The 11,347-nt window shown below is 39.9% G+C and overlaps 1 protein-coding gene across 7 annotated transcripts in view; it reads right to left on the bottom strand.

Annotated features, from left to right (window-relative positions):
* Positions 1–102: 102 nt before the first annotated feature.
* The window catches only part of LOC127630762 (tumor protein p53-inducible protein 11-like), a 78,457-nt gene continuing 67,212 nt past the window's right edge, over positions 103–11,347 (bottom strand). For 6 of the 7 annotated variants that reach the window (XM_052108855.1, XM_052108691.1, XM_052108937.1 and 3 more), the window contains 5 exons: positions 6,828–6,886; positions 6,628–6,676; positions 6,203–6,293; positions 3,406–3,507; positions 103–2,755 (listed from right to left, as the gene is read on the bottom strand). In XM_052108855.1, coding sequence (XP_051964815.1) covers positions 2,622–2,755; positions 3,406–3,507; positions 6,203–6,293; positions 6,628–6,676; positions 6,828–6,886 — 435 coding nt within the window. In that variant the 3' untranslated portion in view covers positions 103–2,621. The remainder of the gene's footprint in view (positions 2,756–3,405; positions 3,508–6,202; positions 6,294–6,627; positions 6,677–6,827; positions 6,887–11,347) is intronic. The other variant, XR_007968902.1, reaches the window with a different exon arrangement.

Below are 11,347 nucleotides of genomic sequence, written 5' to 3'. Positions count from 1 at the left end.
TTCTTATTTAGCAACAGATCAGCATGACACTGAATATGCTGATGTAGACAGCAGAAAAGAAATCCTAGAACACATTTTCAAGTTAAAAAACTTTGAGCATTTATTAAGCACATTCACTTTTTCTCCACGAAAAGTAGATACAGACCTGTTATACGTGTGTACAGTTTATTTTTGTATTTTTTTCAAAACAAATTAACAAGAAACTTCACTAAAATCTGGTAACTAACAGTGCAATCGTCTTTTTCCAATACAAAAAAAATACAAAATAATAATAATAATAATAAGCTGCAAATTTACAATTTGGACTGTTACATATTTTTTAATCATTCAAATATTTACAATAAAGTGGCCTAAAAATATAGCAAATCTTGAGTACAGTCATTAACTGTGCTTTGGCTTCACAATTAAATCATGGTCCTTGGTCTTGTTAATTAACTAAATACTACTAAAAAGTTGATATAAAGAAGTACAGAGATGCACATCCAATTATGAAATGGCTAAATCTTAGACAAATACAAATACGGTCTAACTTGATATTTCCAAAGCACGTATTAATAAGGTCCTTCGAATTTTCAGTTAGCACAAAGCCATTCATGTGTTTTACTGGAAGTTATTTTTGATGGAAGTGTCACATATTTTGACAAAGTTGTGAGGGTTAAAGTTGCATCTAAGATCTTTGGGAGGAGGACTGTCAACATTTCAAATGATGGTTCAGAGCTGGAAGCATACTGTAAGGAAGTACACCTGCAAAATATTTGTGAATAACATACTTTGAAGAATTCATCTATAACCAGCACTAGCAGATGTTGGCCAAGATGTAACATTAAAGTGTAGCTATTTCAGGGTGAACACAAGAGGTAAATAGTAGTTGAATGTGCTAACATTTGAACAAATATTTAACAAATAGTAAAACAATATAATGAGGAAACCATCTCATTCAATGAGATACTTTGACATATTTTATATTAATAAAAGTGCTACATTTTAGAGCTACTGTCCATCTGCATTGTATGACTTCATGCAATGGTCACTAAAAGCATAAAGCACACCCCACTAAATACAGTTTTAAAATGTAGGATTATTGTGCATAATGACAGCTGTTAAAGGATAAGTTCATTAAAAAATGAAAATTCTGTCTGGTTTAACGTTGATGATACATTAGAACTTGGTGCAGCACATTTTGAGGCAGCATTTTCCCATGTACTTGAACACAAGTGACATTTTAGCATTTAAACGACATGAAGGTGAGTAAATGAAAACAGAATTTCAACTTTTGCACTGTACCTTTAATCCTTACAGCTTCAGAGATCAAAACAGTTAATAACATGCTTCTTGAAGTTCATGATATGGACGATCGGACATGGAGAAATGACATAGAACCCTCAGACATTTGTTCTCTCAATTGAGTTTTTCTTAGTAACCTTTTAATCTGTAATCAAAGGGGACTAGGTCAAGTTCATATATTACATTATTTACAGCAAATGTTGTGCAAATGTCCTTTAGGTATGTAAAGCAGTAATTATAACAAAACAATTATGTCTGAATTGGTAGGGGTTGAATTTCTAAGGTTGAAACCACACAGAGATGTCTCAAAGCCAGATATAATTAACAAGTACATCTTTAAAGTTTAATAAGATACACTGTAAAATAAAAGCCTTAAAATACCATTTAATACTACGGTACATCAAATTATGCCAAAACCATGTCATTACAATGTTCACCACTTTGGAATTTATATGATTAACAGTATATAATACATGGTTTAGAAATGTTTGTAACTAAATGTAAAAATGTAACAGTTCTAGTCAATGTATTTGTAACGAGTTTCCACTGAGGAAGGGACGGAAACAGCAACAGGATTCAGGTAAGGTTGTTTTTAATTCTCACACACTAATTCACACACTACTACAACACACTAGCTTCTTGGCCTTCATGTCGGGCTCTCCCCTGGGCTCTGTTGCTGCTGCTTTTTATGCCGCTCTCCTCAAGCTACTGCAATTAGAGACAGGTGTTAGACATAATTTAGCTCAGGTGTGAGCGCCCTTACCGCTTTTCTCTCCCGGACGGGCGCTTGACCACGCCCCCGATGCCACAGTATTATTTAATTTAAGGTTTTAATGGATTTCTTTTAGCAAGTTCTGTATTTGTTAAGCAATCTGTTTGTGTGGATTTTGGATGTCATACCTTAAGCTACTCTATGTATGATATTATTGGTTGTTGCAACATTGTTTATGTACTGTAATACCATGCTATATCTATTGTGCTTGGCTAACACGATTACACTGGAAATCAGACGCGATGTGCCAAATTCTGGACAAGTCCAAACATGCGGCTATTGTTCATGCCCCAAAATCTCCTGCACTGTTCCTTTTTTAAAGAAACTTAAAAACAAATACATGTATGTCTTTGTAGTGAATTCACTTAATGTAACATATGAAGTCAATGGTCATGACCTGAAGTCCATCTAATGAGAATAAATGCACTCAATAGCCACTGATTCTCAGTAAATTAATTTGGTCCAGGCAGCAGAGCTACTGTATTCAAAGAATTCTGTGGTGCCAACCCACCCATCCAACACAAGACTGCTTCTGTCTTAGTGAACACTGGGTGGCTGGCCTCCCTCAGTTCTTTTTAGGGCGGCGACCGAGGTGACGATAGTAACTCAAGGTGATGAGAAGGAAGAAGGCTTCGCTTAGAAGAAGAAGAATTGCACTGTTGGACAGAGTGCCCATCTCCAAAAGAGTGATGAACGTCACTGAAAAAAACCAAAACAAAACATTTATACAATTTAAAGACTCATTTGCAAAGTACCAGTCCACCTGTTAAGTTTGGGTAAATTCCACTGCCCCCCTAAACATTTTGTTTCCAATTTCATTATTTAACAAAAAGTGACATAAACCTGATAGTAAATGCAGTTCATGATTTACAGCAGTTTTTCCAAGTACCACTATTTGACAATAATACTGACAAAAGGTGTGTGTGTGTGTGTGTGTGTGTGTGTGTGTGTGTGTGTGTGTGTGTTGGTTGGTTGATTTGAGGGCACAAAAGTTTTGTGATTACAAAAGATTGACTGAGGTAAGTGTTTTGAAACAATAATATGCTGCACTCTTATGGAAATACATGCTATATATGCAGTGTTAAAGCAAAGAGTGCCACAATGGGTAGACTTGATTTGACATTTAAGAGAGATGGTGGCCATTAGAGGGCAGCACAGCCTTAAAAACAAAGAGTGCAGTCTATAATTTCTCTGCTAACTTTTTAAAGGGAGTAAAAACAATTTACCTGGCATGTGGATTTATCTTAATTTAAGGGTAGAACAAGGATTGAATGTCACTTTCCATTTTCACACCCCTAAGCACTGTCTGTTCACTGTTCTCTGACAGAGAAAGTAACCCCTCCACTCACCTAGAAATTGTACCCCAAAGTAACATGCTTCCGTAAGTAGTGTCCATTGAATGATGACCTTTTCTGCTGTGTACAAGCCATTCCACAGGATTAAAGAGATACCTATTAAGAAGACGAAACGAAGTCATTTTGTGAAAATCAGGGTGTCCATTGCGCATTCATGAATGTGCATGAGAGAAGGTCATTTACACTGGCTCGCATGTTCATGCACTCTCATGAACACACAGTGGCCCTCAAGATTTTGACTGAATCGGAAAAACATTAAGATTGAATAAAGTTTGGGTGAACTTTCCATTTAAGATTTAAATGTGACTTGAAGGATTCGTTTTTTCAGGCCAGTAAGCGCCCCCTTGAGGAAGACCACTTTGTGTCTCATTGCAAAAATTTGTTAAGTCAGGTAGATACATTAAAGGGGAATCTCCTCAAAGCACCTAAGCAATGAATTCAAAGCTTGAAATCTGGCCCAAGTTCAGAGGAGGATTCTGCGGTGGGTTCGGATTCTGTTAGGAGAAAAGCTTGTAGAATCCTTCTGATCTCCTTCCACACTGCGTATATGGATAACATAGGGAGTTGCTGTTTCTTCATCCCTGCCAAGTGCAATCTGCCAGCACTATTTTTCCAAACTTGCTTGAGTAATTCCCACCATCGAACTGGCCATTGATCTGACAAAAGAACATTCACACCTTGCAGCACCACAGGGGTATGAATTATTTGTGAGCTGAACCAGGTGTCACACACTATAAAGACTACTGGAACTCAGTGAAAGGTCTAGACTGCAAAACACAGCCTTTTTCCGAAACTTGCATACTAACATGATGTGTACACAGGGAACTTTTAGTAAATACAGCAAAGCTTCTATTCAGAGCCAACAAGACTGTGCTGTAATACCATACAGTTGAGCATTCCAAGATAGATAATATAAGAATCACATTAGCATAATATCCTACATTCCCCACTGGCTAGGGCTGGAATATAAACAAATGGGGGTGGGAAAACTTCTTTGTGCTGATTTAGAGTCTACATTACCATAGTCAGCTATGATGGAGAAAAGACAAATGGGCTGCTATTCATAATTAAATAAGTGCATAAGCAAGGAAGCGATTTTATTTCCACAACCCATAAGCCACCCCTGCCATATTTTATACCATAGGGACCTCCTACGGCTCATTTTAAGCTTAAGCACGGGGAGTGCCTGGTATGTGCTACTGTTGTGAAGCATCCCGTATCCAGCAGGGGTCATTAACAATCCTAGGGCTGTCACACAGCCCAACACTCTAAAAGCCGTGCCCTATGTGTGGCTAAGTGGAATTGGAGTCATCCGTTTTTAATACAGAGGCATAAAATATTCATACCTCTTGGATTTATACACTAAATGCCATTGAAAAAGCTCATCTAAACATTTAGAATATTTCCTGTGAATGGGAGATAGACTGACACAAATCTGTTTGCATTATGCATTTGCAATGCATCGATAGAGATGCAGTGGAAAGAGGATATAAAAATAAAACAGTCCAATACACACTACATGGCCAATAGTATGTGGACAACTGCTCAGTGAACATCATGGGCATTAACATAGAGATGGTCTATCGTTCACTGCTATGATAGCCGTTGCACTAGAATCAATTTTGCTACAAGGATTTGCTTCAATTCAGCCATAATGAAAGTCAGATGACAGGCCGATGTGCTGCCATACAGCCATACAAACCAATTTCAGAGCCAGTGGGGGCCTGTGGCAAGGTGGAAGTTGGGGCCGGTCGTGTGTGTGTTTGACTTTTTGGATAAGGTTAAATTTGGAAAAATTTATATTTTCAAGCCGGGTCTCGCCTCCAACTTTCCATGAATCCCTTTACAGGGTCATAACCGAGGGTCAAACACATATGCGTGTAACATGCTTCAGAACTCTGCAATTCTGTCCTGAGTGCTTGTGTGTTTTGCCAATTTTCAGCTGAGCAGTTATTGTCTCTAGATGGTTGCATGTCACAGTTGCAGCATAGTTGAATGGGGCAGATGTAGCAGGTTGAAAACTTCAGTTGTTCAGTACGGTTCCATGCACAGTTATAGCTGAGAAACAGCAAGATTTTGAATACTGAAGCTACAGTCTTCATCTGTCTGTTCAAGTATACATGACATAATGTGTTTTCCAATATATGAAGAAAAGACCTCAGCTAAATAAGTGAAGATCCTCCAAAATCTCAGCAGGCAGGCACATGACTGGATTGTTGCAGCTCCTTCCATTCATCTTCTTTGCCCTGTATTAGTGCTGTTTGAAGTACCTCCATCATATATTGATCTGTTTGGGGCTTCAAATAAAGCCTGCTTCTTCCAGCAACTTTTTAAAACAGTTTACTGTTCAATCTATGCATCGTGTCACCACTGTCTTTCGGAGCACGCTCACAACGCTGAGGCCAGTTGTGGTCCGATTAACATGTATGTTGGAAAATACTGAGCAACAATTTTCTAGGTCTTTTAGTCTGAATTTACAAAAATTGGACTGGTATGATTCAAATCAGACTATTGTGTTAACATGACATTTTTGAAAAGATGATTTATTGTTTTAGTCCTGAAATCAAACTTTTAAAGCACATGTAAACATGTGTGTTTGGCAATGAGACTGCACTGGCTTTAAACTATACACCTGTGAGTAAAGTGTATTGGTGAAATAGCCACATTCGTGTTGCCATGTAGTGTATGTGTAATATTAGTCAAAACAGACAACTTTGTAGCTGTTAGCACTCATTACAGTGTTAAACCTAACTTCCTTTCTCAAAAACGTATTCCATAAAGCAGAACATACACAAAAGGGCTCCTCCGTAGAGTCTGATGGAGATTCTGGTGGTGGTGAGCTCAAATATTATCTCATAGAGTTGGTTGGGGAAGGCCAGTGCCTAGAACACAGAGAAGAATTTCATCTAATTACTGTAATGTTATGGAAGCTCTAAAGAGAGGTGTTAACACAGCTAAGAAAATTTATGGTGTCCATAGAACATAATCCATTTCCACTCGGATGTAAAATCCTGCCTGTGAGTGCAAGACCAACATGAAATTATTTGTAATTATGTGATTACCTGTGATACCTCCAAGATACAGTATTTGCTGGTTATAAAATCTTGCATGTAAATGAAGATTAAACACAGTAACAGAGTTAACTGCTTAATTTTGAGCTAGAGCATTAAATGAAGTTAGGAAGGGAACACCGGTCATTTTGAAAAAACTGCTTACCATTAAGGATGTGGAGGTGAACAACACTGCAGAGGTGAGGATCCAAAGCCTGCAATAGAAAGAAACTACACATCAAATCAACTGGCCTCTCATTAGATGCAAATAAGCTACAATCCACACTTCAAGGACTGCCAAAAAGCAAAACTGTGAAGAAGTTGCTGAATGTTCTAACTGAAACTGATCATGCCTAAAAGTCTTACCGGAGGCCAATGGGCTCACGTACAGCAAACTTGATCTCATTACCCAGCATTTGACTGATCTGCAAAATAAGAATTTTTCTGTATTAGAACATTTATGATTTTCTTTTAATAATGGAACAAAAAATTATTTATATCCAATAATAACTTTGATAAACCTCCATAAACTGAGCTGTGGTACACTAAATTTAGACCCATGGTAAAAGAAAATGTCCAATTAAGAAAAACATTACTGTAAGGCCTGTCTCACAAAAGCAGGATTATCAGATTTGCTGATAGCACAAGCCTGCCAAGACTGAAATGGTCCTTGCAGAGAGAAACATTTTTATTTTGTGAAATTAGACACTTCGGTGTGGCATCTGCAGAGACTGACATTAAAGTTTTAGTTTTGCTTTAATAGGCCCAATTTGACAGCAGGAAGGGTTGATTTGCAATAATGGCTTTGTGTTCCTATTCAGCCCTGTCAAATCTAGGCAGTGGGCCTCAGGAGAGCACAGATCCTTCAGACAGATTGAGAGAGATAAGAATGTGGAAGGGGCTACAACCTAAACAGCTTTCCTTCAGTAGCCTTGCTGGTCATTAGATGAGACAGACATGGAATATTGCTGAAGCCTGAAGAGAACGATCCATATAAAGGAGTTTTATATAAAGCCCTGGAGGAGAAAACTCACTAGCGGCAATGTGTTTATAGAATGATGATAGATTTTCATAGGAATAAGCAATGTGTGTCTAACATAACAAGAACAACTAGGCTACGTTATGAAAGCCCAATAAAAGTATTCAGAGTTAAAAAAGAGATCTCAGCAGTTTCTTAAAAAAGCCCTCTTTTTTATATGGTCGATCTAGTACAGACATGGATTTTGTGGGCAAAAAGAAACAAGTGGAAGTCATTTTGGTATTTATTGAAATTAAGATAAAACTGAAGGGTGAGGGTCAAAATCCCTTGTCTCTTCAGATATATCAATACATATATATATATCCTTTTATATCAATATCTATCTGTATTCTGTTGCTTAACTTCTTTAATAAAGTGATGAATTAACTATATGCATGATCACATAATCAATTCTATTTTCTTATGCATAACTGAAATATACTTTGAATCATATGTGTGTTGAATGCTAACTAGTCTCTTTTAGGAACATTCCAGAGTCTTTCGCTCTGTCCTGCACGTAGGCTGAAGGTCTTTTGGGGATAAGCTTATCTGTGAGGCTCCAGTCTCTTCGGGGGCAGGGAGAATGCGTTAAACATAGGTTCCAGATGTATTCTGTGTTTGATTGTTACCTTTCCATGACTAATTATATGGTTTAAAGTCCTATGTAATAATACCTGAATAGTAGAAGTGTGATTTTCTCTTATTATTTCTTTAGGGAAGAAATGTATGTTATTTCTACCCCTCTCCTCTGCCCGAGGAGTGAATATTTTATCTCTCTGTTTTGGTTTAAATGGCCTGATAACGTTGTGCTCTGGCTCTCTTGTGCCCAGAGAAGAACTGTCGTTCGTCAGTGTTTTGTGTGTGCGTTTGACCTTCTACCCAGGTTTTGAACCCAGGGATGCACACCAGGCCGACGCGAAGACGCCCCGCGACCATCTGCGAGGTCACTTCAGATGTAAATCTCGAGCTCGGACGACAAGTGCGCTGATTAATGTTGATAGGCTGCATAGCTGTCTATATGTTGTGACTTTATGGTCTCTTAGCCAATCAGGAGTAAAATAATGGAATGTACGTCCTTGCAAATGGTATAATTGATGTAAGACTTTGTGTAAGGTACGAGTTGGCTTTCGATCTCCTCGTGAGACTTTGCTGCTGGCTCTACCAATTTCACTCCAGACTATACTTCAGTACATTTTTGATTCTTTAATTGAACTTCTCGACTCCTGGTCTTCTTTCTCCATATCTGGTCCGGGTCAAAACTGTTATACCCCTAACAGTTTGGTGGAGGATTCGGCGGGCAATCACTCCGTGGTGACATCTCTGGCAAATCAGCAAACAAGGTAGGAAGCTTTTATTAATTGTTAGGGCTGTCTGACTGGAAGAGATTTTGAAGGGGAGCGGGAGAGCTTCACTCCGACGAGGCTAGTGAAGAGTAATTTAATTATACTATTGAAAGTATAAGAAGTCGCTGAGAGAGCTGTTAAGGGTTAAAACAGCAAACAGCGCAAGTGAAGCGTGCTCTGTGGGAGGCCCAGGTGGGCACTGGTGTAGCACCACCCCGGCAGAGTGCGTCCCTGGACGGGAGGTCCAGTGGCACCGTAAACCTGCTCAGTCTCTTCCACCTCAGATAGGGGTACTCCGAGCTTAGTGAATCAGGCAGTTAGGGATTCAGATATTAGGTATAAAATAAAATAAAATACAATAGGGATTGTTTTGCCAGGGATGCATCAGGAGCGGTCCCAAGTAAATCAATAAATTATGACCGAATTGGTATGGATCAGTATATGTGACCAGGATGTTTGTGAAGAATACTTTGTGGTGTATTGTGTAGAAATCCAGTATTGTTGCTGCTATAGTTAATTTATCCGCGTAAAATATTTGCTGCTAAAATCTTTTCGGTAGTGATTTTCAACTGTGACCAAGAAAAATTACTGATAAAGGGAATTTTCTGAGTAGTTCTGACCAAAACGAGGAGGGCACACGCTGTAAACAGCTCTGCTCTGACGAGCTCAAATCAAAGAAATGTGCACAGCTCATTAAGAAAATGGTCAGTCAGGGGTTTGAGTCTGATTGGAACGTCATGCAGCAGATTGACTGGCTGCAGAACAAAAAAGACGCTGATAGGGCCAAATATCTATCCGTGTTTGCCTATTCATGGATTTGTAAACTGGGTGGTATTCCTTTAAGCCATGAAAAGGCAATTCCAAATATGATGGACGGATGGTCTAGTTTGATTGCCCAGCGTGATAGAGTGGCAAAAATTATTGGGCAGGATGTCGGCTGTGATCTGTGTAGTTTGAGTAAGGGTTTCGAGGCTGTTTGTGAGAAGGCAGAAAACGCTGTGAAAAATGAAACAGTTCCCCGTGCTCCATCGGCCCCCACCTTCTCTTCTCAGACTGCTCAGGCAGCTGCTGCTTTCAGCGCTGCTGATCAGACTGATAATCAGAACGATGGGCCATATGCTGAGGCGCGCGGATCGTTGAATGTGGCTGTTTCGCGCCCCCCACCTTATGACATTTCGGAGATTCCTGCCGTGCAAGCGAAGCAGATTAAGCAAAAACCGGGGGTCGGAAATCTTGACTTGTCCCCCAGAGAAATGTCTAAACCCATTGAGACGGCATTCGCCGCCCCAATCCGACATCAGGCTTGGGGAGGATTGAATACTGAGATGGGTGCTGGCTGGGAGGATGGTCGATGGGTCAGACTCACAGCGGCTGAGAAAAACAGTTTACTGGCAGGGTTGGAACCTTTTAAGTTGTATAACCCAAACAAAATTCTATGGGACAGGCTAGAGGCCGTTGCTAGGCAACAGAATCTGGGGATGGCAGATATACAGTCTTTGGTTGAGGGTTTGGTTCCCACCAGCAAATTAAGGGCGGTTCAGATTGCTCCTTTCCACCCCAGAGTCCCCACAGATTGGCCTGAGTTTTGTGAAGCTTACTCAGATTACAAGTTACGCATGAAAGATATTTTGGGTCAGGGGTCTTTTCCCTGGACCAGTGTGACACAGATTAAACAGAGGGCTGGCGAAAACCCCTTAGAATACATTGAGCGCTTTCACATAGCCTATGAAACGTACTGTGCTGCAAACAACAACGCAGAAGATCTTGATTCTGCCATAGTGATAGAATCCGCTACAGGCGGATTGAATAAACAATACCGAGACATGTTGTTGAACAGTGCCATTGACATCAGATATTGGGAGGATTGGCTTCGTTGGTGCTCTGTAAGCTGGAGCCGTTTGCAAACACGTGATGATGATGTTAATGTGGGTAAAGTATCTGCTGTGTCAGTTGAAGTGGAAATGAGTCCCCGCAATAACATAACCTGCTATAATTGTGACGAGAGAGGTCATACCTCTAGAGATTGTACCAAGCCTGTTGCCAGATGCAGAAATTGTAACAGAGAGGGCCACATTGCTAGACATTGTCGTAGTGGTAAACAAAAAAAATAAATAAATAAAATCACAGAAATGAGAAAGGAAGGTCCTAAAAATGATGTTTCTGTCAACAGTGATGCTCCGAAGCTTAACTCTCTGACTACAGCTGAGCTCAAAAAGCTGAGTCAGCTGATAGGGGACGAATAGGGGTCAGCGGCCTCCGGTTCATGTAATTATGCAGGCGCTGAAAGGAGGAAAACCTGGATCGGAGCTGATCGACTGGACTGAGGAGATGGAGGAGGCATTTGTGAGTATCAAAGAAACTCTTGCTTCCTCCCCAGCATTACGTCATGCCGATGCCAGCAGGCCGTTCCATCTATGGACATGGGTGGGAACTCGATCCTATTCAGCGGCCCTGGGTCAAAGGGTTCCAGGAAGAAACTCCTATGGGATGGTAGGATATTATTCTGCTCCTATTCCTGTTTCAAT

Source organism: Xyrauchen texanus, chromosome 1 (assembly GCF_025860055.1).
Source record: "Xyrauchen texanus isolate HMW12.3.18 chromosome 1, RBS_HiC_50CHRs, whole genome shotgun sequence".
NCBI lineage: Eukaryota > Metazoa > Chordata > Actinopteri > Cypriniformes > Catostomidae > Xyrauchen > Xyrauchen texanus.
Note: the sequence above shows the minus strand (reverse complement) of the source record. Positions and strands in the feature narration are given on the sequence as shown.